At 48.9% G+C, this 24,379-nt stretch overlaps 1 protein-coding gene across 1 annotated transcript in view; it reads left to right on the top strand.

Annotated features, from left to right (window-relative positions):
• Nucleotides 1–23,974, top strand: part of Atxn10 (ataxin 10) — a 144,113-nt gene extending 120,139 nt beyond the window's left edge. The window contains exons 11-12 of the mRNA XM_026394290.2: nucleotides 23,038–23,225; nucleotides 23,684–23,974. Coding sequence (XP_026250075.2) covers nucleotides 23,038–23,225; nucleotides 23,684–23,686 — 191 coding nt within the window. The 3' untranslated portion in view covers nucleotides 23,687–23,974. The remainder of the gene's footprint in view (nucleotides 1–23,037; nucleotides 23,226–23,683) is intronic.
• The last annotated feature ends 405 nt before the right edge of the window (nucleotides 23,975–24,379 follow it).

Below are 24,379 nucleotides of genomic sequence, written 5' to 3'. Positions count from 1 at the left end.
TCCCTATACTGCTGCTTTTCTCTTGGCCTTCCTGAGACTCCCTCTCTCGTTCTGGTTTTTGTCTGTGTTCTTGTCTCACAGGCATGTCCTCTGTTGCTTCCTCTTCTGTGCCACTTAATTGCTGAAGGGTCCCTAAGTACTCTGGAGCCCTGGAGGGGGTCTAGGTACTCTGGAGCCAAGAGCTCCCCCTCACTCTGATTTCTCCCCCAAGTAACCCTACCACGTATTCCTTCACTCCTTCAGTGTAGTGACACTCACCTGGGCCTTGAGAGTTGCAGAGTGACTTCCAGAGAGGCTGTTGGGGCTGGGACCAGACTGGTACCAGTGATGGTGGTGACATGGAGCTCTGTCCTAAGTGTTGCCATAGTTCTGAATGTTATCTGTGCTCCTAACTCTAGAGCAGGCCTGTCCTCAGGTGTCAGACCTGTGTACCTAACTCCCTGCGTGTGTTTGCGTGGTGTCTTGCACACATTCCCACATCAGCAGGCCCAAGGTTAAGCAACATCTTGCCTGAAAACCGTCCCCTCCCTCTCAGCTGATGAGGGGAGGCTCTGTCCCTGTGGTTGCTTAGGGCCGCAGCCTGGAGTTACCCTCCATGTTCCTCCTTTGTAATTCTCCCAGCTACAGCGTCACCGCGGCGGGGTTCTCCATATGCACATGTTCACGTGTGTATTGGGGAGAAGGTATAAGCTCAAGAGGAGTTTCTCCCATGGGTTCTTTGTTTTGTGGATTAAGTATTACTCGGGTATTGATATTATTTTGAATTTGTTTGCTTAAGCCCATTCCGATAATTGACACCAGTCATATTTTAATTGAGCTTTAGTTTCAATAGTTTGTGTTAAGAAGCAATAGTTATTTGGGGCGAGTGTGTGTGTTTATGTTTTTTTATTTGTAGGTGGACACAATATCTTTGTTATTTTTATGTGGTGCTGAGGATGGAACCCAGGGCCTCACACGTGGGAGACAAGGGCTGCACCACTGAGCTACAACTCCAGCCTCTGGGCGTATGTTTTAGTCAGCTTTTTTGCTGCTGTGAACAAAAGACCTGATAAGAACAATTTTGGAAGAAGGAAAGTTTATTTGGGGCTCACAGGTTCCGAGCCCACAGTCCATGGACAGTCGGTTCCATTGTTCTGGGCCCTAGATGAGGTAGAAGATCATGGTGGAAGAGTGTGGTGGAAGACAGCAGCTCAGGATGACAATCATGTCCTCAAGCGGGGAGACACATCTCCTCTCAGCCTGGCAAAAGACAAGGCCATCCCCAGCACCCTTCTCCTTGGGCCCCACCCAGCCACCTACAGTTACCACCCACATCACCCACTCAGTGCAGGGTGAGGCTGGTTCTCTGCCCACTCCTTCCACCTCTGCACGTCCTGGCATTGTCGCACACGTTAGCCTTGGGGGACACCTCACATCCAAACTGTAAGGCTGTGCTCCACCCTTCTCGTGACTCTTGTTGACTGAACCTCTGTGTGAGTGGGTGCACCCGAGACGTGGGGGGGGGGGTGGAGCGACTGCCCTGTCCAGGAGCCTGAGCGTTTTCTGTGGAAGGCAACGGGGCCTGAGGTTGGATAGCCATCTGTTTCCTTGGGAAATATGCAGGCAAGGCTACACAAGATGGCCTTTCTTGTCCCCCAGGGCGAGGAATGGGGAGTCGGCCTGTCTAAGCAGCGCTGGCAGCACTCAGGTGGGGAGCGATGGGCTTTCCGGTTGGGGTGGGGGGAGCCTGTCTCTGGAGGCCTGCCCGGGGTGCTCCTGTTTCAGGGCCGGGAGCGCAGGCAATGCCCAGCTGTTCACTCGCCCTACTCACTTTGGGTCACCCACAGTAATGACAGAGGAGCCAGTGCCATCGGAAAATTCCAGCTTCGTCACCACAGAGTCGATTTCTTATTTGTCAGTTTATTGTGGCAAGTGGGATTTTTTTGTTGTTGTTTCCAAATAGAAACAGCTGAACTTTATTTGAAATGTTTTTCTTTCATTCTTTTTTGATCTGTTTTGATCAGTCATCCTTGATGTGGGTTTCTTTATATTTTTTTTTATTGGGGGGATGAGGCAGGATAAGGATGGAGAGCCCAAATGGGTTTTCTTGGTTTTTGTTTTTCTCTTCTTGTTCTTTTTTATATTGAAGGACTTCATTTGTAAGAAAATAAAATTAATTTGCATAGAATCCACCCCACAAGCTGAGAGTTTGCAGGAATAGTGCTCAACAGCCTTTTCCTCTGACCTGAGCCAAGGTCGCTGGCCTAGTAATAAGGGCATCTATACAGGCAGACAGCCCCAGATCAAGCTTGGTCACTTGTTGACCCTGGAGCACCTCAGGTGACCTCTGCATGGTCAATGCTTTGCCTGCCAGCTGGCTGTGGTGACCGAAGTGTCATGGTGTTTATAAAGGGCCATGTGTATTCTTATACAAGTCCTGCCACAGCTGCTCACCTCATGAGGAAGCCTATGGGTCAGTGGAGGGACTCCTGGAGAGTCAGGAGCAGGTCCACACGGCACAGCACAGGCCACAGTCCAGAGGAAGAGGAGGGCCTTTCCCTCCATCACATCCACAAGGGGCGGGGGACCTGCGGCTCTGCCTTCTACCAGTCAGAACTGTTGGTTTAATCCATGGATGACAATCAAATCATTTCTGAGCTTTGTCTCATTGTCCCTCACATTAGCTTTTGGGGAACACCTCATATCTAAATGGTAACACAGGTGAAGGGAGCAGATGGCCTTCGGCATGCGGTTTGTGTACAAGTGCCCTCGAGGACTCAGGGTGCACACTGACAGTGCATGCACTCTATCCCTGTGTCTCTTTGCTCCTCTACTCTGAGTGCTGCCCCCACGTGGGACCCCCACGTGTGTTTTGAAGCCAGCTTTTCTGGATGAGAGTGCCACATCTTGGCAAGACAGTTATTTTAGAATAAACATAGAAACACGGCTTGTTCTGAGCTCTTCTTGATGGACACCTGGCTTGTGACTGAGCCTGCCATGCAGTGCCAGGCAGAGGCTGTCAAGACGCATTCACTCCCGCAGGCTGATGCCAATGCCTAGATCCGGTGTGGTTTGTGAGGGCCGTCCACAACCGCGCACAGCCAGGCGCTCACCCATCCTTTCTGGGGCCATCGCAAATGGTCTTAGGAAATCTTTCTTTTGGAGTCAGTCTTTTCTTCTTTGGATGGAAGGACTCCTCAGTTGATCCCTGCATCCTCAGGGTTATGCATCTGTAAACACTCAATGCTTGCTCAGTGTTGAACTGACGCAAATTATAAACTAGATAACCTGTTGATACTGTTTTGCTTTAAAATCCTAAACTTTCTGGTGTGGCTTCCATGGATTTTTTTTTTTTTTTTTTTTTTTAATGCTACAGATTGATTCTCTTTTACCGTCGCCTACTGTGATCGGAGATAGTGTGTAAGTGAAATCTTTCTGTCCCCTGAAAGCAAACCAGTGGCACTCAGGAGGCAAGTCCATGGGGTGGTGGAAGCCACCCTGTAGGAAGGCAGCGAGCAGGTGTGCTGACTCTGCTTCCAAGGGCCCGCCACTCGGAAAGGACGCCATTGCCCATAGCCTTCCTTCTGTCCTGGTAGGGGAGCACCATGGGGTGTGTGCACCCACTGAGTGGCTCTTAGCTTTCAGTTTGGGCTCCTCATTTTCCTACATCTCTAGACTCACTGAGAATCTCTGCTGTGTACAGATAGGTGTGCAACCTGCATGTCTGAAATGGCCTCCACAGTGACCCGTGGCAGCCTGGTTAGCATCCTTCCACTTCACCTCAGGCCGTGGTGGTCCTGCACAGCCCTTCCTTTGCTCTCTTCACTCCCCGGCTCTGGGGTCAGCGTGCACTCTGCCTGGTTCCCCTGCACCAGGAGCACATCTTTCAGAGGTGGCAGGCTGTGGGCACATGCTCAGTCAGGGGGACAGCTGCCTCACCTTCGTTGTCACCCGCCTGGGCAGGTCAGGCAGATGCCTGTGCACAGATTGGCACAAAGCTGCTCCCTGGCTTTGACATGACATCGTGCTTTCTGGAGTTCATTGCTCAGTGGTTAAGTGGTTACTTTATGTCTGAAGGGCCATCATGAAATTTATTTGAAAACAACCTTTGCACAATTTATTGCCTTAGTTCATGTCCTGAAGGATCTGCTCCTTGTAACTGAGTGACATAGCTGACATTGCAGTCTGATGTCTTTGATGGGATGCATCCCCAGCTTGCTTGCTTTCTTAAAAATTGCATAGTCTGAATTTTAATGAAAGCACACTGGAAATCCACTCAAGATAATGTCTCCTTGATTGTCTTGCAGTGGTAAATTTACTGTCCTAAGGAAGTATTTTTAATTAGAAACTGTTTTCAAAGTCATTTTCCCAGTGTGTCTGCAGTGGCCTCCTGTGCACCGTTTCTGTGGCGTTTATTGGTTCGAGGAGCTCAGCACAGTAGAGGGAGTGCTCGACTGTGTTTTCGAAATTTTATACCTGACTTTCAAGATGAGGCCATAAAGTAGTCCTTCGGACCCTGACCCTCGCAGGCTGCCTGCACTGTCCACCTCAGCATCCAGCGCCCACTTACTACTCCTGAAACCTGCTTAGTGCCCACAGCCATGGCACTCCCTTGTCCCCAGGTGGCCGTAGCTGGGGTGCAGCCATGGTGTTTTACAGTCGCCTGGGCAGCTGTCTGGACATAGCAGTCCCCAAGGTGAGGCTGGCCTTGGAGGAGCTGGTGCACAGGGTGGAGCGAGGGGCTCCACTGCACACCGCAGGAGCCCCTGGCCACTTGCTGTGCTTACAAAGCACTAGGACACCTGTGTCTCCCCTGCCTCCCTAATTGCTGGGACCGGAGCCAGGGCATCTCACAAGCTGGGCAAGCACTCTCCCCCGAGCTGCGCCCCCAGCCCTTGATCTGTTTTCTGATCAAGGTAGTTATTGGCCAGTTTTTCTTTTTTGCATTAATTTTCTTTATCATGAACAGTGATTTGGAGATATGTTTAGGAAATTAATAAATAACTTTTGGAATTACCATACTTACAAGACACTGTCACATAAAACGATCGATTTTATAAATTGGGTAGCTGAAGTTTGGCAAAGGGAAATGTTAGCAAGTAACCCTGACCAACTGTTGGAATTTTTGCCTAAAGTGACCTTAGTCAAATACAACAGAGACAGGTGTGCTCAGAACAGAGGTGTGTCGTAGCTGCTCAGCATGGCTCAGTAGTAACTCCTCGACGGTTTTATTTTGAAATCATTATTCTTAGCCATCTTGTATTCTACAATGACTATTCTAGGACCAACACATTAAAAAAAGAAAGAACTCTGTCGGGTCTGATCCTTTCTGGGCCTTAATAAGCAGGCACTCATTAATTCCTTTCGAGTAAATTATAAAGACTCTATGAGTGTCACACCCAGGGGCCACTGAGTTAAGGAAGGTGCCACCCCTGGCCACAGTCTGATTGGAGAAGTGAGTCATTAAACACCACTTACCAGATGGTGCTGAGGGTCAGCAGCACAATGAACAAGGGCCTGGCTCACCGCAGAATTCGAACCTCTTCTGGTGAGCAGCTCTGAGGAACTTGAAGGGAATCCAGAGTTCTGCCTCTCTGTCTGAAGTTGACTGTCTTGTGAGAAGTGCACACCTCTCCTTGCTTAGGGCATTCTCTTCCTGGGCTTTAATGGATGCATGTCATTCCTTCATTGGACAGAGGTTTAAAATGTAGAAGTGAAGATGGCTTCTACTATGCTCACCTTTTCAACTCTCACCATCCTTGGGTCTGGACATCTTAGAGGCAGAGACAGTAGACTGTGACCCCATGGCAGCAGGCATTGCCAATGTGGCTTCTGATCCTGGCCATGCTGAGCAGTCAGCCTGTTACCATGCAACAGGGGCAGTAGGTTGTGTGAGCTGCCTGGAAAGTTGGCGCGGGCGTAGACAGGTGTGTGCTTCATGGTAACAGCACAGTGGAAGCAGGCCTGTACTGTGGGAGTCTCCCAAGCTGGTAGCTGCCAAGAAGGCAAGGAAGGAGGTGGACACCCCTGGGGACAGGGCCCCAACCCTGCACTCTGGCCAGTTCATGGAGTGTGTGTGTCAAGAGTGCTTTTGCGGGCTGGGGTTGTGGCTCAGCGGTTGAGCACTCGCCTCTCACGTGTGAGACCCAGGGCTCGATCCTCAGCACCACGTAAAAATAAACCAAAAGAAGATATTGTGCCCATGTATAACTAAAAACATATTTTTTTTTTTTAAAAAAAAGTGCTTTTGCAAGAGAATCTTGTCTTTAGTTCTGAAAATTAGTGTAAGCTTATGTTCTCACAACGGCTCACAGAACAATGACTGTTCACTTCTGATCAAGATCTGCATATTCTGGTTAAAGGTTGGAAAAGCCTGTAGGAAATCAAAACATTCTTCAGTTTTGGGGAGATATTAAAGTCAATATCAATCTAAGGCACTCAGCTGTTCCTCTCCTGGAGCCCTGTAGGAACCCGTGCAGCTCTTAAGAGGTGTCTTCTGCGTGTAATTAGGAAGCACCAGGAAGTCCTGATGGGTTTGCAGAAAATCAGTGACTGTGAAAATTCCCAGCTTCACCCTGCTGGGTTTCTGATGTAGAAAAGGGACCATACAATAAGGCAGGTACCTGAGCTGGGAACATGCTGCCTTTCTGGGGCATAGGGTGCTAGTGTCGGGAGCTATTGCTGGGTGCTGTCTACTGGGTAGAATCTGTGAGCTGCTCTGGCAAATCCCTGTCACGCTCCAAGTCCCAATTCAGTCATTCCTCTAATTTAAAAAGGATTATTTGTGCTTATTCTGAAACGTAATATGGGTATAGAAAAGTGAAGTTAATGCATAGGTGCAGTTTGCATATCATTCTAAGGTAAATTTCATGTAAATAGCACCCAGGTCAAGAAGCAGAGCCCTGCCAGGCTCCCTTAAGCCTCCGCCATCTAAATTCTTCAGTCAGACCAGTGGAGCTGTGGACTTGAATGAAGGCCGGCCACACACAGAAGAGGCTTAGGAGGTAAAGCGGTTAGGTTGCTTTGGTCACTTTCAGCAGCTCCTTGCCCTAGATCTGTGGCACGCCGCTGTGTGCGCAAAGGCTCCTGAGAGCAGGTCGGGGAGCAGAAAGGTGTCTGTGCTCCGGACACCTGGGACCTGTCCTCCAAAGCTTGACATCAGGCTCTGGGCCGTGGAGGCTCAGTATAGAGGTGGAGGCCTTGGCTCTTGAACCTCCTGCTCCCTCTGGCTGAAGTGACTTCCAGAAGCTTAAAGGAACAGTGCGTCCCCTTATTTAATTTTGTTTTCCTCTTTTGAGACCCAGACATTAAAGAAAGGACATTGAAAAACAACTGTATGTACAGGGAAAATTAGAAAGTGACCATGGACCTGTAGGTAAAGGCAAAATTCAGAGAACAACTGAGATCTTAAGTTGCCACCTTGAGCCGACCTTTGCCAGTGAGACAGCCTGAGCAGTTCCCTGGAACACCAAGCCCAGTGAGTGCAGCAGACACGGGAAGTTACCATAGGGTGAGATTCAAATGTTCAGATTGGAACACCAAGAAACCATCAGAAGACATAAAAGAAACGATCACTGCAGCCTATTCAAAGGAAAAACATAAGCCCAAAGACAGAAGGACTAACTGCTGGACTGAGGCTTTAAAACAGGGTCTGAAGGATATTAGGGAACTGAAGGGACTGTGGAGAAAGGCGGAAAACGCCACGAGCAAAGTGAAAGGCAGGGCCGGGCGAGGCAGGGGGGAGCTCGCCCCACACCACATAGAAATAAATAAAGGTGTCGTGTCATCCACAGCTGAATCCCAGCTGAACGTTAAAAAAACAACAACAAAGCAGCGCTCAGAGCTGGAGGGGCAGTGGAAAGCCCTCCAGCAGAGCAGTGGCTCTGCCCAGCGCAGGGGAGGGACAGAAACGGGGGCTGAGAACTTCCCTGAATGTGAGTGTCTACGAAACTTAGTGAACTCCAAGTAAAAGGAGCTTGACAGAGACATGGAGTCAGACTGGGAAGACAGAGAATCCTAAACGCCCAAGGGAGGAGTGACTCAGGAGTGTGCTCAGCGGGGTCTCTCCTCAGGAAGGAACTTGGAAGACCAGGAGGCAGGGGCTGGCCTTGTGTGTTCAGAGTGCCACGAGAACAGAACTGGCAACCGGCAATCCTGGAGCTGCCCAGACAGTCCTTCAGAGGGAGAGAGCACTTAGGAGGGACAAAACCTGAGGGAGTTTGGGACCCGGCCCTGCCCTGCCCAGCCCAGCCCAGTGAGAAGTGTTGAGCGGACTGCTGCAGGAGGAGGCAGGAGTCACTAGCGGAACTCCAAGCTGTGTGCGGGACGAATGGCCTGGATACAGGTAAAGAGATGGGTAATTGGAAGAGCTGGTGCCATTGTAGCAGTGGGTTAGAATTGCACATTTTGCTTTCTACATGATTTAAGGAACTGATACATTTCAAAGAATTGTTAGTATATTAAGAAATACTAAATATATTAGTATATATTTGAGAGAACACAATGTATCGAGATATAATTTTATGACGTTAACAGAAGGGGGAAAAAACAAAAGGGTTGGGGACAGAGCTGTAAAGGAGCAGAGTCATTGTATGTCATTGAAGTTAAACTGGTATAAATTCAAATTTGAATGTTGTCACCCCAGAATGTTAAGTGTGATCCCCATGGTAACCACAAATTAAAAAGCTGTGTTTAAACATGTCACTATAAAAAATGAACTGAACACAATAGAAGGTAGTAACACCAGAAGCAAGGGTCAAAAAGCTGAGAGTCATATAGATATCTGAGAAGAAGGACACTCGTAAACCCTTTCTTACCATAATTACTGGAAGTGTAGCTGGGATGATCAAAAGACAGAGGTGAACACAATGAATAAAAACATAATCCAGCTGTGTGCTGTCTACAAGGGACTCAGTTTAGCTCCACAGACCAACGGGGCTAAAATTGAAGGGTGGAAACAGATGGTACAAGTGCAGCTAGTGAGGACTGCTGAGAGCAGGGCAGCTCCCGCCACCCGGGAGACTTGAGAAAGCCTACGGGACGCCCAGGAGGACATGCTGTGTTGCATAAGTCAGTGCAGCACAAAGCGTACAGGCATGAGTGTTTACAGACTTCACAACTTCCAAAACGTGCTGAACCAAAACTTAACAAAACTGAAGGAAGAATACATGGTGTTAAAATCATGGCTGGAGATTTCAATGCCCCAATTTCGATAATGGATAGGACAACCAGACAGGGGCGAGTAAGGGAGCAGAGAAGTGAAACAGCTAGGTCTGCAGACGCACACAGAACACCCTGCCAGCAGCAATAGCTCATGTGTTCTTCGCATGTGCACCTGGGGCATTTTCAGAGCATGGACCATGCATTAGGCCACATGCACAGTGTCACCTTGAGCCCATGGGATGAAGTTAGAAATCAGCCACAAAATGAAACTCTTCAATTTGGGAAACTCTTAGTAAATAGGTCAGAAAAGAAATCAGAGGGAAATTGGAAAATACAGATTGATGAAAGCAACTTACTCGAACTTAGAGAACATAGCTAAAGCAGTGCTGGGGGAGAAGTGGATAGCTATACACATTTACATTAAAAAAATTATCCCAAAATCAATAGCCTAACTTTACAATTTGTGGAAAGGAAGTAGAAAAAGAATAAACTAAACCCAGAGTTAACAGGGAAGATGAAGATTAGAACAGAGATAAAACAGGTTAAGAGGTAAACAAAATCTAAATATTTAAATTGAAAAAAAAAAAACAGAAAATTATGAAACCACAGTTGGTTCTTTTAAAAGAACAACAGAATTGATCAACTTGAAGAAATGAAATGGGAGCATTACTACTGATTCTATAGAAATAAAAATGGTTATGAGCACAACAGATTGGAAAACTTAGATGAAATGGGCAGATTCCTAGAGAGTGAAATTCTGCCCAAACAAAATTGCAGAGAAATGGAAAATCTGAATAGACTTAAAACCAGTAAGGAGATTGAATCAGTAACTAAAAGTGTATCAGTAAAGAAAAACCCAGGACCTGATAGTGAATTCTACCCAACATTCAAAGGATTAATATCAGTCGTTCTCAAACTTTTTTACAACACTTGAAGAGGAGGGAAAACTTTTAAAAAGCTTGTTTTGTAAGGTCAACTTTACCCTGATAGGAAAGCTAAAGATACTACATTAAAAGAAAACTTTAGACCAGTATCTCTTATGAATATCAACACAGAGATCCTCAACAAAACACAGGCAAACTGGATTCACCAGCATGACTGTCCATCATAACCATAACCAGCTGGGCCACTCTTGGAGGCCAAGCAGGTTCAGCATCAAAAAACCAGCAGTAGCAGAGTAAAGGGGAAATGTTACGTGATCATTTCTATTGATGCAGAAAGAAGCATTTGACAGAATGTAATACCCTTTCATGATTTAAAAAAAAGGAAACACAACTCCCTGTGAAGAAACTAGAAATACAGTACAACAAAAGGAAGAAGCATAACTGTTTCTATTCACAGATCATATGGTCTTGTATGTAGGATTTTCTACATGTAAATACTGTTAGAACTAATAAGTGAATTCAGCAAAGTAGCATGATACAAAGTCAGTACAAAAATCAGGTGTTTATGTACTAATGAGCAATCTAAAAAGGAAATTATGTGACTCCATTTAAAATAACATCAAAAGTAATGAAGGGGCTGGGGTTCAGTGTACCTTGCACATGTGAGGCACTGGGTTCGATCCTTAGCACCACATAAGAATAAATAAAGGTACTGTGTCCATCTACAACTAAAAAAATATTTTTAAAAAAGTAATGAAATACTTAGGAATTAATTTAACCAAGGAGGTGAAAGATTTGTACAATGAAAACTCCCAGTACTGGGGAGGGGTAGGGGGGTGATGAATTTAAACTGGACATAAACAATTTGTTTGGAGGTGTATCCCATGTTCTTAGGTTGGAAATTTTAATATTGTTAAAGGTATCAGTACTTCCAAAAGCAGTCTCCAGATTCACTGCAATCCATGTCAATATCCTAGTGAAGTTATTGCAGAAATAGAAAAGCCCACCCTGAGGGGCTGGGGATGTGGCTCAAGCGGTAGCGCGCTCGCCTGGCATGCGTGCGGCCCGGGTTCGATCCTCAGCACCACATACCAACAAAGATGTTGTGTCCGCCAAGAACTAAAAAATAAATATTAAAAAAAAAAATTCTCTCTCTCTCTCTCTCTCTCTCTCTCTCTCTCTCTCTCTCTCTCTCCTCTCTCACTCTCTCTTTAAAAAAAAAAAAAAAGCCCACCCTGAAACTCATTTGGAATCCTTTGGATTCCATCAGCCAAAGAACATATAAGAAGAACAGCTCTGGAATACACATTTCCCAATTTTACAGTGTAACACAAAACTATAGCAATCAAAGACCTAAATGTAAAACCTAACATTGTGCAGCTCAGAAGAGAACAGGGCCAAAGCTTCACAGCATTCAGTTTGGTGATGACTTCTTGGTTCTGACACCAGAGACGCAGGTGACAAAAGGATAGCTGACCTGCATGGAAATTTAAAACTTTCTGCCTCAAAAGACATTATCATCAGAATAAATAGGTAAAGAATAGGAGAAAATGTTTGCAAAGCATGTATCTGATAGGGCATTAATATCCAGAATTTATAGAAAACTCCTAAAACTTAATAGCAACAATAGAAAACAACCAACCTGATTCCAAAATAGGCAAAGGACTTGAACAGACACTTCCTCGAAGATGATGCACAGATGACCAGGAAGCCCACAAAGAGGTGGATACTCAGCTTCACTAATCATTGGGGAAATAAACATCAAAACTACCATTAGATACCACCTCATAGCCATTAGCATGGCAATTATTTTAAAAACTTTTGATAAGGATGTTGGAAAAATGGCTCTTGGTTGCACTGCTGATGGGAATGAATGTACAGCTGTTGTGGAAAACAGTGTGATGGTTCCTCAGGTTCAAACACAGAATCACCACATGATGCAGCTCTTGCATGTTGAGGTGCATGCTCCAAAGAATCGAAAACCCTGTCCGGAAGAGAAATTTGTATGTCTGTGTTCATAGAACTATTGTTCAGAAGAGCCAGAATGTGAAATAAGTGTCCACGGAGGATGAGGGCATGATCAAAATGTGGTCCATCTGTCCAGTAGAGTGTTCCCAACCTCGAGGAGGGAGAGAACCCTGCTATAGGCCACCGTGCGAATGGACCTTGACTCCCTGGGCACGTGCTCAGTGAAATGAGCAGTCACCAGAGGTTCTTGGAGTGCTGGATGTGGAGGCAGAGTGGAGTCTGGCACTGGGCTGGGTTGGGGTAGCGGGAGAGGGAACTTGCTGGTTGGTGGGCAGAGAGCTTCCATGTTACCAGATGGAAAGCATTGTACAGACAGGCAGTGGGATGGGTACACAGCGTGTGTGAATGACTGTGCACAGGGGACGGTTACCATGGCAAGATTCGTGTTTTACCACAGTATGACTTTGAAAGAGAGGCAGGTAGCAGCCGCACCTCACTCAGAACCTTGTCAGGGTCTGTGCACAAGCAGATTTCTGCAGGTCTTTAGGGGGGGAAAAAGGAACCCACCATTTTTGTGTATTTACCGATAGCTGCTGGCATTTATTGTCGTGCCAGGCATTGTGATTCATTAATCTTGCTGACCATCAAATGAAATAGTGTTTTGACCTCAGTTTTGTAGGTGCCAAGGCCCCTGGGTGGTTGACAGCAGGAATGGTAGTGTAGTTTGAACCTCACTCAGCTCTGCTGTCCCCACAGCCCAAGAACTTGATCTCTTCCCCAAACTGTCAGTCACTGTATCCCACCATCTTATTGTCTGCCTCCCATTTTATGAACGAGGAACTGAGGCAAGGAGGTGTGAAGTCACGGGCCAGTACAGGAGCCTGCTGCTTGGAAGGAAGCCTGCCCAGGGCTTGTACCCAGTCCGGTGCAAGGCCTGGGACACATCCCCTCATGTCATTCTGATGTGCGACCTGGCCATGCTTCCAAGTGGAGAAGCTTCCTGCATGAGGTTGCACAGATCACCCAACTTGGAGCAACTTACGAAAGGCAGTCGGGATGGAGCCAGCCGGGCCTCACTGCCCAGCCTTCCTCCTGCCACCAAGGCCCCGTTTGCACCACCACCACCACCACCCCCCCCCAGCTCTTTGAGGGTTTGTGCTGGCGTCAGCATCCTAATGGTCCCCAGAAGACCTGGCAGACCCACTCTGCCTCTTCACACCTTGGCCTCTGCCACAGGCTTCCCCTCGGGCGGCTTCTCTGCCTGCACCACTTCCTCAGGTGCACCATGACTGCTTCTCCTCTGGACTCAGCTCCCAGGGAGCCCTGCCCTGCTGCCTGTGCCCTGTGCAGTTCTGCAGGCTCTCTTCAGCCTGTCACTGTGGCTGATTGTGTTGTTTACCCGCTGCCTCTGCCCTGACGTATGAACTCCTCGAGGGCGGGACCTGGAGGGTCATGTCACTTGGGCTCCCAGCCTTGAGCACAAAGCCTTCGTGGTTGTTAAATGAGTGACTAGACCATGGTCACATTCTCAAGAGACATCCAAATGTATGACGAACTGTGTGTGTGTGCGTGCGCGCGCGTGCTCGTGCGCAGCCAGAGCCTGGCACCCGCAAGGCAAGTGCTGTACCCTGAGCTGCATCCAGCCCCAGTTGGGTTTCTGTGTATATCTAAATCCCTTGATGTGACTTGTAAAGATCAAGAGGCATTATTGTTCGGAGAAGAGGAAAAACACGTTAAAGTGTTAAGTTTTTGGAACTGGATGAATTCTATTCTGTATTTTTAGAATTTTTCAAAGAAAGACATATATCAAGGAAGACTTTAAGAACTTAATGTCACCACCACAACCAGCATGGCTTTGAAATAGTCTAAAGTGTATTGGCTTGATTCCAGTTAAAGTTGGAATTATTTACCCATTATAAATTCCTGCTGCAGGCTGCCTGGCTTTAAAATGGACCCAGCAGTGCTCTTCCCCTGGAGAGGGAGATCTAGTCTCCGTGGGGAGAGAAGCCAGGCTGCACACCTCTCTTGAGATGTTCCTTCCTGACAGAAGTGGAAGCAGACAGCCTAGAAGAAAGCTGCCCTGCTGTGTCTGTCTGCATGGCTCCTGGGGGAGGGACAGGATGCCTCTGCATACCTCTGCCTGTGCAAACCGGGGCCACCCCTCGCAGGACAGTGACTTCCTAGGGCCACTGATTGGTGCCAGAAGAGAGGCAAGGCAGCTTGGCTGTGGTTACCCTGGAGCAGACCAGCACAGGGACTAGTGACATCCCCAAGCACAGGAGGTGCCAGGCACCTGGCTGTACAGGAAGAGCTCCTGACTCGTCGATGCCTGCTGCGTCTTGTCCGTTCTGAAATCTGCCAGAAGCTCCGCATTGTTGGTGTTCTTCGTTTAATCCTCTGTAGCTCAGCACTGTTTTTGACCCTTGGCTATACTTTATTAATTCTGAAATGACATTAGTGCTAGACCAACACTAATCTCCTATAATTTAGATGGGATTACTTGCTTTTTCTACTCCAATTTTTCATTTCAGTTTGAGCTGTGGTTCTGTTAGCTAGTTGCAAAGGTATTTGCAGAGGTAGTCATCAGTGGTGTCTGCAGCTCATTTCCTGGGAGTTGTTTGGAGAGAAAGGGAGGCCTCCCGCATCCCGCCATTCCTTTCCTTGATTTCCAGGCAGGTCTTAGAAGTTCACCACCTCAATGACAGGAGGAAGGACTGCTGTGTCCCTCCAGGGGGCTCATCTGGTCCTCTGTGAGCAGTGAAGAGGCTTGGGAGCAGTGTGGCCGGGCTGCGAGGAATGCGATGCTGGAGCCGACTGCCCATGCCCAGGCCCAACTGCACCACTGCATGTTAGTGGCCATAGAGAAGCTGCTCTCCTCTGCAGGATGAGGGTACTCCAGCTGAGTGCCTTCCGTGGGTGCATAGGATGGCTGCAAGCATACTGTCATGGGGATGGTTGCTGCTGCGATTGGACCTGTCACTCGGGTTTTCTGTTGGATTTCTATGTGACAAGCTGATGGTTTGTTGCAGTCTCTGTGCACATGGGGAGCGCCCTGTGAAGCTGTGAGTGCACCCAGAGGGCCCTATGCTTTGAATGGTTCCAATTGGTTGAACCAATTTGTTGTCTGGTGGCTTCTTGTTTTCAGAGTGCCAGGCTCTTGCAAACACCCTCTTTACCTGGAGGGCAGGGCCTCGAGCTTCCCAGGGTTTCTGCCCTGTCCCCTGGCTCCTCAAGTTCCTCCATCGACAAGCAGCTAAGCTCAACCCTGCCTTGCTGACGGGGTCATGGATCTGAACTCTTGTTCTTTCAAGAAGCTGACTGTTTCCCAGACTGTCTCCCAAGCACACGTGAAGGCCACAAGAGTTTATTAAACAGCATCTCACAGCCTGTATCTAGTAGAGGAGCTGAAGGAGGACCCCTTATCTGCAGACCCAGCCAGGACCTAGGGCACGTTATCAGAGCGCTCCTATTGTGCATGCGAGGAGGCTGCAGCAGGCAGGGAGTGTGCAGGAGAGTGGGGCGCCCCGGTGGACTCCAGAGCCCATGCTCAGGGCCACGTGTCAAAGCACTGCTATGTGCTCCACACAAGTCAGGCACTTTGTTAAACTGCTGCATGCAGTAGCCCTTGTAGAGTCTCAGAAGTGACATTAGAGTGCTGCCCCGAATACAGATGGGACTATCTGTGGCCTCAGAACCCTTTGGTGTGGGTTGAGTTAGAAGTGGTGTTGGCTTTTCTGACCCTGAAACCTGTAGTGTGATGCTGGTGCCAGGCCGTGACTGCTTCACCCACATTGGCTTTGAAGTGGTTCGTAAAATGGTTCCAGAGCCTGTGTCATATACAAAATTAGTTTCAGAGCCATAGGATCCTTCACCGCCCAAACCCTGCGGATGCAAGGTACCTGTGAGCGTGGCCCCCGCCCAGCCGCCGCAACTTTGGAGTGGGAAGGGCGAGTGGTGACTCTCAGGCCAGAGAGGGGAACGTGGTCTGCCTGTGACTTCACGGCCAGCTGCACAGGCCCTGGCTTTGCTCTTGTCCTAGATGCTGGGCCCTGTGCACTTGGACTGGCAGAGGGCAGAGTGGGCAGAGGATGGAGGTGATCTGGTCCTTCACCCTGCCCCGGGTGAGGCTGCCTGGGAAGGGGACGCTTCCTAAGGTGGAAAGACATTTGGACTTCAGGGAAGAGGCCCGCGAAAGAGGGGATGTCTAGGGCAGGTCTCGCAGCTCAGTGGTGGAGAAACGGACACACGCGCGCGCACGGAAAGCATCTAGTCTCCTTTCAAAGTCCCTTTGGGGATCCTTAGCTGTGCCCACTGAGCACAGCGAGTGTGGCCTGCCCCTTGGTTTGTGCACACAGAGCAGTTCCTCTTGTGACGGTGGGTGCTGTGTGGTCCAGGAAGGTTCCACAGGGCTCCTCAGGGCCTTCATACTGCTCCCCGTGATGCTCCATCTCCTTCAGAGCAGTAGCGTTACGAGGTGACCATTTTCCTCAGCAAAATGGAACTGTGTGTCTTTGTGGTATTTAAGTGCAAGTGCTAGTCTGTTCTTCATATCGTGACCTGTGATTTACAAATCTAGCAATTATCTGCTTCCCTACCCTCCTCTATTCATGGGGTTTTTGTTTGGTTTTGTTTTGTTTTTTACCAGTTTCAGCTCTGGCTGTGAGCAGGTCATTATAGAGTGAGTTGGCGGGTGCCGCCTCGGTTTGTCAAGCTGTTGAGACAAGACAGCCTGCAAATCATGGGAGAATGCATGCAGCGCTGCACAGAGACCCTTGAAGCACAGATGTTCCCTTGGGTCCACAGAGGGAGCCCTAGGGCAGGAAGCGGGAGCCGGAAGGGGTGGTTTGCCACGGTCCTCAGACATACCATTCCAGCATCGCACGGAGCCCTGGAGGGTGTAGGTTGGGAAGCTCCCGCTTCAATTTTCTGAATGGGAAGAGTGTGGAGCTAAACCCAGTTGGTCACAGAGGAGGGGAAGTACAGCCATCTGTCCTCCAGTAAGCACAGCATCATCCCTGAGGGCTGCAGGGGCCTGACCTGGGGGAGGCTCCTTCCCGAATCTCCATCCTGTCTGGCCCCACCTGGCTCTGACAGGTCCCTCTTCCCCCAGCATCAGCAGCAGTGCCTCAGGAGGTGCCTGGAGTAGGTCTGGGCTTGCCTGTGTGTGTGGCGGGGGGCTCTATCTGGGGAGCCTTGCAGTTGCACTGCCGCAGCCCCTGCCATTTTCCCCTTTGGATGATGGAAATTGGCGTATTTGGGTTTTGCTCGTGTAAGGTACTTTCAGAACCAGTTTAAAACTGAACTACTCCTGCATCCTCAAAACATTTGCCTCAGTTTTGCCATAGTCTGCACGGATACCTGTTTGCATATGTCAGGGGGCTGCCATTCACCGTCTTAAGAAACCTTTTACATCAGGCAGGAAGTGGCCCAGCTGTATGTAGAGGCCTAATGAGGAGGGTTTATGTGGTACTCTCACACACCAGCTCAGCGAGGGCTCCACCCTGCTCTCTGCCCCGTAGCGTGTCCTGAGAAGTTACACACCACAAGGTCCCTTGCCTTCAAGGGCGTGTTGTCTAAAAATGGTTTTTAAACATATATCAAAAGTAAAATTTAATATGTATGAAGTATATATATTTATTATACAGATTGCATAAAGTACATTTATAGCCTGAAAAGTCAAAAATTTTTAACATATTTAAATTGTTTTCATTTAAATAATGTAGGTTTTTTCCAACCCTAGTCCTCAATAGTGCATTTATTTATTCATTCAACCAGTGTTTTAAGGCCTCTGTGCTCTAGGCCAGAGTTGCAGGCCATGTGGCAGGTGCCTTTGGCCAGTGATTCCCACGGTCTGTCTCCACATCTGCTCCACTTATGCAGTTAAGTGTTCCTGGCCATGGCCCCAATACTCTTTTTGTGGACCCTAAAGTTTGAATTTCAAACAGTTTTCATTAGTATTATTATTTTGAGTTTTCCAATCAACAAAATACATGAAACTAAATGAAATACAAAGAAGTGGCTTTAGTTAGCGGCCAGCCTTTGTAGCCCTTTCTCAGCAGCCTCCTGGACAGTGTTGGCCTGCGCTGTGCTCTGTCTCTCCAGGACTTCAAGTAGTGCTGACTTCCCTGACTCCCAAACAGGTGGCCCGTGGTTACAGGAAGGATTCTCATTAGGCAGGTCTAGCCTTTTGACTCACTCTCACTACTTTAAAAGTTGCGTTTGGCTTGTGAATCTGCTGTCGGTGCTGTGCTGGTCATGAGCCTCTCTACGGAGGCTCCTTTCTCAGCCTGCATTTTTCTGCCCTCCTAATGCCTCATCACCTTACAGGTGCAAGGTGTCGGCTCGCACTGACTCCTGGACCAGCGGCAGGTATCTGGGAGGATCACCGCCTCAGTGCAGGTGTTCTTGGCTACTCCTTTCACTCGCTGGTCAGCAGCTTCACAGTGCTTGGTGCCACCTTGCTCCCTGTGGACCGGGTGCCCTCAGGGTGCAGCCCTGCAAGCCTTCCCTGCGGTGCTGGGTGCAGCTCTCTGGAGGCAGTTGTGCAACAGGCAGGCTCCAGCCGTCTACTGGTAGTAGCTGCAGAGACGCCAGAAGCTCTCTCCAGAGCCAGGCACACAATAGCGCACTTCAAGTGTTGGTGGGATTAGAGACTTTAGAAGGTGTTTAATTTTCCCCTCACTCTTTCTTGTTCCCTGTCTCTTTAGAGAGGGAACAAGAGGGCCGTGTGAACATTAACTGGGACTTTCTTTAATCTCCCTGTAGCACTTAGTGCAGTCTGGGTCTGCTGGCTGCCCAGGCTCCCACAAGGTGGGAGCACACCGCACCACAGACTCGCACCCCAGGGCTGTGCTCCCCACCTCCTAGGGCTGGGTTTACTCTCTTTTCAACTCAAATTTTGCAAAATGTTATTGTTTTTATTTTGATGAATGGGGACTGAGTTGTAGTTAGCTGAAGTAAGAAGTCTGGTTCAGTGGCCAGTGGGTGATGACGGGGAACTGTGGTGCGTGGCATGTTGTAAAGAGCTGTCACCACGAAGAAACAGCAAGCATGTGAGGAGATCCGTGCGTTTGTCCTTATTTAAACATTACACAGTGTACGTGTATCAAGACCTCACGTGGGGCTGGGGCTGTAACATGTAGCTCAAGAGGCAAAGTGCTTGCCTGGCTCTGTCTGGGTTTGATGATGAGCAACACGTAAAAATAAATGAAATAAAGCCATTCTGTCAATCTACAAGTACAATTTTTTTTTAAATCTCACATGGTTCCTATAGTTTCCTATAATTTTTGTTTTTTATGTATCAGTTTAAGAATAGAAATACATTAAAAAGAAACAAGACCTAATAAAAACCTTTTTAATTTTCTGAAAGGAACAACTATAAAACATAGATTTTGTGCTTTTCAATATGTCTGAAGTCCTGAATAGTAGAGCCCAGACGTTCCCATTGGAAGTTGGGACAAGCCACAGGACCCTTGCGCCGCATGCTCTACAGGTGGAGGGCCCCTGGCTGGCCATGCTCACTGGGGAAGCAATGGTTTTTACCTGCTGCCCGGGACAGCAAGTGGTTCCCGGGACTCTGATCAGGTGAAGTCCTCCTTAGGACAGAAGGTGGACAGCGTTGGCTCCAGAGAGGGCATCACGGCCTGAAGTGGCCAGTGCTGGGCTTGCTGCTGTTCTTCTGTGGATTCGGGGTCCTGAGGGGCTGCTCCAGGGCAGTCTGTGCCCCCACCCCACCCCTCCACTCCTTGTGCTGGCAGCAGGGTCTGGGAGAGGTGCCTTTCTCCTGGTCTTGGTGCTGCTTCCGCAAGGCCCTGCATGCCAGGTAACTTGTCCTGGGACACTGAAGACCCAGCTGTGATCTGCGGTTCTCCGCCACATTCTTCTGTGCCCCTTTTCCCTTACATAGACGGTGGGCGCCACATCCTTCTCTTCTGCAGAAACGAACTACCCAGCATTTTAAGGATGAATTGAGGATAAATACCATACTAACAAGTGTTTTCACAGAATGTGATAGAGGAGCTCCCTCTTGCCCTCCGCAGGGGAATTCTGGGGTTGCTCATCTTGGACCTTTCATTTCTTGCCTCAGTGGCATTAGCTTCTTCTGACTCAGTCCTCCAGAGCCCCGACTCGGGAACCACTCAGAACCAGAGGGCAGAGCACAACCAGTGTAGTGCTATGTGCCGCCACAGCCCTTCTGTGGGAATGGAGGGGGACAGCTGGCCTTTGGCACTGCTGTGCGGGCTTCCTGGCGTCATACTGGGGCAGAGGACAGGCAGGCGGATAAGACAGCAGTCTTGTCTCAAGCGGTTCACAGGCATGAGGGCAGAGGAGAAATCCCGACAAGTAGTCGTAGCTTACATGATTTCCACAGACGCGAATTGAGCTTGTCACTGTGAGCCAGGAACTAGACCTGGACAGGGTGTTGTGCTGTGGAAGGGAATTAGGTGTGGCTCCTGCTGGAGCTCGCAGGCACAGGGCACATTAGTGCAGCACAGCGTGGCATTAACTGCTGAAAGAATGCTCTGGAATCCATGGCAGGAGCTTCTAACCCAAGCTGTATAGCAGAGTGCTGGGACTCTGAGGGACACTTGCAGGAGGAGGGGCACTCACCCCAGCTTGCAGGGAGGGGAACAGGTGAGCCCCGTCTGGGGACGTGGCTGGTCTGCCCTGTAGTGGAGGTGGTTTGTGACACACGGCTCTGGGTGATAGCACCCTTCTCCACAGCCTCTGCATCTGTCACTGGCCATGGCCCTGCTGGTGTCGCTCCTCTGCCACTTAGCCAGCCAGCCCTCAGTTTCAGCAGCTCAGAGCATTGAGGGAAGCTCCTTTTGCCTGTTTTCAATTATACTTTGTGAAGAACCAGTAAGTTTCAGAAAGAAGAAAATGTTTTGTTTGTGTCATTTCTGGTTAGTTACGTGCATGAACCCAAACCTTTTGGTCTTACACATTTTGTTACCTAAATATACCCCTTTTTCGACAGAAAGTGAGGAAACCAATGTGCATAGTGACGGTGTTGTCCTGAGTGCAGAGGTTGATAAAGCAGATAATTTGCTCAGAAGCTTATTCACATGTTGCAAGTATCTGACACCTGGGAACATTATTTTTATTTTCTATAATAGCACAAAATTGAGATTTGGTGATTGCAGAAAAGAGGAGAAGATTCAATTTAGACCATGTGTATTTAAATGTTTATATAGATTCTATCTGGGGGTGGGGGGGAGCAACCTTGTAAAGGACCCGGGCTTTATTATGAAGGAGAATAGACAAATGGCCAGTGGAGAACATTTCCTACTAAAGTGGTGACTAAGTATGGGATCAGCATCCGGAGGGCACCAGCAGCCGTATCCTGTCCCATCTGGAGAAGGTCAGTCATTTATACCCACAGTGGTTTCAGTGACGAACCTTCAATGGCCTTCGGGTCATGCACTTTACAGTCACTGGCTGGGCCTCTGCTTTGCACCAGCTCTGTGTCCAGACCACAGGCCCTCAAACATGAGCTCAGCCTGTGTGGAGGAGCCAGGAGAGGCAGCCAGGGAAAGGGCTGTGATCCAACAGGTCAGGTGGGGCTCGGCAGGGATGCAGATCATCTTGGGTTGGCTCAAGGGACTAGGTAAAGTGACCTTTTAAAACCCAGAGATTCTCCTCAGCCTGCAGCTGCCTCTGCTCCCAACATCTCAGTGGTCTGACTGCAGTAGAGGAGTTCAGCTTTTCTATTTTCTATGAAATTATTGAACCAGAGAGAAAAGAGTTGGATTTTTTTCCCCCTTAAATACTACAGAAGGAGCTGCTGGTTTTGTGACCATGGAAGCCTTGTCTCTGGGCTGGGGAGGCTCCACTCCCTCGCTGCCAGGTTCCTTTCCCAACACAGACATGCCCGTTCTTTGGAGGGACCTCAATGGACCCACCTAGTAAACCCCCCCCCCGCCAGGAAGGCCTTGCTTTCCTGAGCCTCTCTGATCACCAGCAGGGAGGCCTCTTTCCTTGGAAAAACTAGGATTCCACCCCAGGTTCTTTGTCATTCCCTTTGGACCAGGATTCAGGCCCACTGGGCAAGCTCATTGACAGTCTCTTATGTGTCTCTGGTTCTACCACTGAAAACAGGTCCCTAGAGCTGTCTCCCCAGGGTCTGTTATAGAAAGACATGTGGTAGCCGTGTGCTGTCTTGAGGGCTGCGCAGCTCCTGGCCACCGAACCAGATTCCTTGGCAAGTCAAGTGGGTGCTTTCATCATACAAGGTCATTACGTAAAGGTTCATTGAATTTCTATTTGTTGGCAACAAAGAGAAACTTTCATCTGCATCTTCCGAGCTGTGCTCACTTCAGGGTGTAGGACACCGAGCATTAGCTTTCGAGAGCAGGAGTGTTTAAACTAAATCCAGCAAGTCCTTGAGGGCGTCTAGTCTCCAAAACACCAAAGGAAGGAAATTCCACAGTCACTCCTCCAAATCAGTTCCTACTGATAACAGGGCTTACTTTAAGCAGGATGGTTTTCCTGTCTGACTCTGACCAGGTGTCTCTGTGGCCAGGTCTGTAGGAGTCTTCTTTACCTAGTGACTCAGCGTAACTACCAACAAAGGTGTGTGTGTGTGTGAGTGTGTGTGTGCAAGTGTGTGTGTGCGTGCGCATATGCACCTGCCTGAGGCCCGTGTGTTCTAGGGTTCATGAACCTCAGCCCTCTGCTCTGAGCCTTTGCTTCCTCATGCACTCATTCATCCCTCCTGAGTGGGCACCTCCAGGTGCCACCTGGACGTCACACTTGCTGGGCACATGTGCACATGTACCTGTTCTGTCGTCTTCTCCTTTTTCCACTTGGGATTTGTGTCCTGGTCACGTGTTCTGGTTGCACCTCGTAACTGTGTGTTCTGGCTGCATGTCCTGGTCACATGCCCGGCTGTATATCCCAGTGGTGTGTCCTGGCCACGTGTTCCAGGAGGGTTGTAGGTGCCTGTGGTGGCAGGGTGCTTGTGCTGTCCACTCCCCACCAGCTTTCATGTGCACTTACACAACAGCAAAGCCTGGTACCATATTCCTTCACTCGGCTCCAGTTCTGACGCAGTGGGTGGTATACGCTGTCCGCAACCTCACTGAGGACAACAGCCAGAACCAAGATTTGATTGCAAAGATGGAGGAGCAGGGGCTGGCGGACACATCCCTGCTGAAGAAGATGGGCTTTGAAGTTGAGAAGAGGGGGGAGAAGCTGATTCTGAAGTCCACTTGTGACAACCCCCCGCCGGTAAGTGGCCGCATGTGAGCTGCCCTCCATGTAGTTATAGACAGCTGTTCCTATGCCCCAGGACCTTGGCACCACAAGGTCCTTGGTGAGGAGGGAGGTCTCTGACCCGGTTGCCAGAGAGCCCCAAGTAGAGCTGCAGACCACTTTGGTTCAGCCTTTATGTTGCTGTTTTCTTAAAAGTTAAAATTTCAAACTTGCTTTGGAGGAGAAATATAAAAAGTAGATTGAAATTTATACATCTCTAAAGAAAGTTTCTGGCAGAAATTAAGCGTTTTCTTTAAAAGATGGCTAACATTCACTGCCGTTAAAGAACAGGAAGCCCCTTGTGCCATCTGAACGCGATGCTGCGGGGTTTATCCCTGTGGATTATGATCATTGTCCAAATGCTGCCTGTCTTTCCTTTGTTAGTTCTTGTAAATAGACTTGTTATATCTTTGATTGTGTTTCTTTTTCCTTAGTGAAAGAACTCTCCATCCAATCATCTGAATTTTCAGAGTCTGACTTGTGGATGTTCCTCTCCACGATACGTGAAACTGCAAGTGTTTGAAGATGTGTAAGTGTGAACCTGGGAACTCTGGTCTTGTCGGTAGCAGAGTTCAGTGGCGTCAGCCACCATCAGAGTCCTCAACTTCCCCCTTTTCTTTGCATTACTCGTAGCTGTCTGGCCTCCCTTGTCCCCGCGTAGAATGTGTGTTAGTGTCACCTTGTGCATACTGTGGCAGCAGATAATAAAGCTCTGAGGGCACCGCCCTTCCTTGGCAAAGCCTGGCCGTTTGCTTGGATTCCGCGCCCCCTCAGATGGCAGGCAGCTTTGCTCCTCTCCTCCCTCCTCTCCTTGGGCTTCCTGAACTCTGGCAGGCAGTCAAAGTAGGTTCTCACTGTGATTAATTCTAGCAGTCTCTTTTCACCCCTTCTGCCTCTCCAAACATTGACAAGACTCATTTCCAGTTAATTAATTCAAGAGCCCTCCCTTTTGGTTTCAGCTACTGTGCTGTCACCGAGCCCTGTCCTTTGGAATGTAGGGAGAGGACGTGAGGGTGCTTAACTCCTCTTGTGCCAGAGCGTCCTGGGTTGGGCTCACCCTTTGTGCCCTCGTGCTGGAGGAAGGGCCAGTGCACACTCGGCCCAGCGCACAGTACCGGGACACGGAAGGG

This window comes from Urocitellus parryii, chromosome 5 (genome assembly GCF_045843805.1).
Source record: "Urocitellus parryii isolate mUroPar1 chromosome 5, mUroPar1.hap1, whole genome shotgun sequence".
Classification (NCBI taxonomy): domain Eukaryota; kingdom Metazoa; phylum Chordata; class Mammalia; order Rodentia; family Sciuridae; genus Urocitellus; species Urocitellus parryii.
Note: the sequence above shows the minus strand (reverse complement) of the source record. Positions and strands in the feature narration are given on the sequence as shown.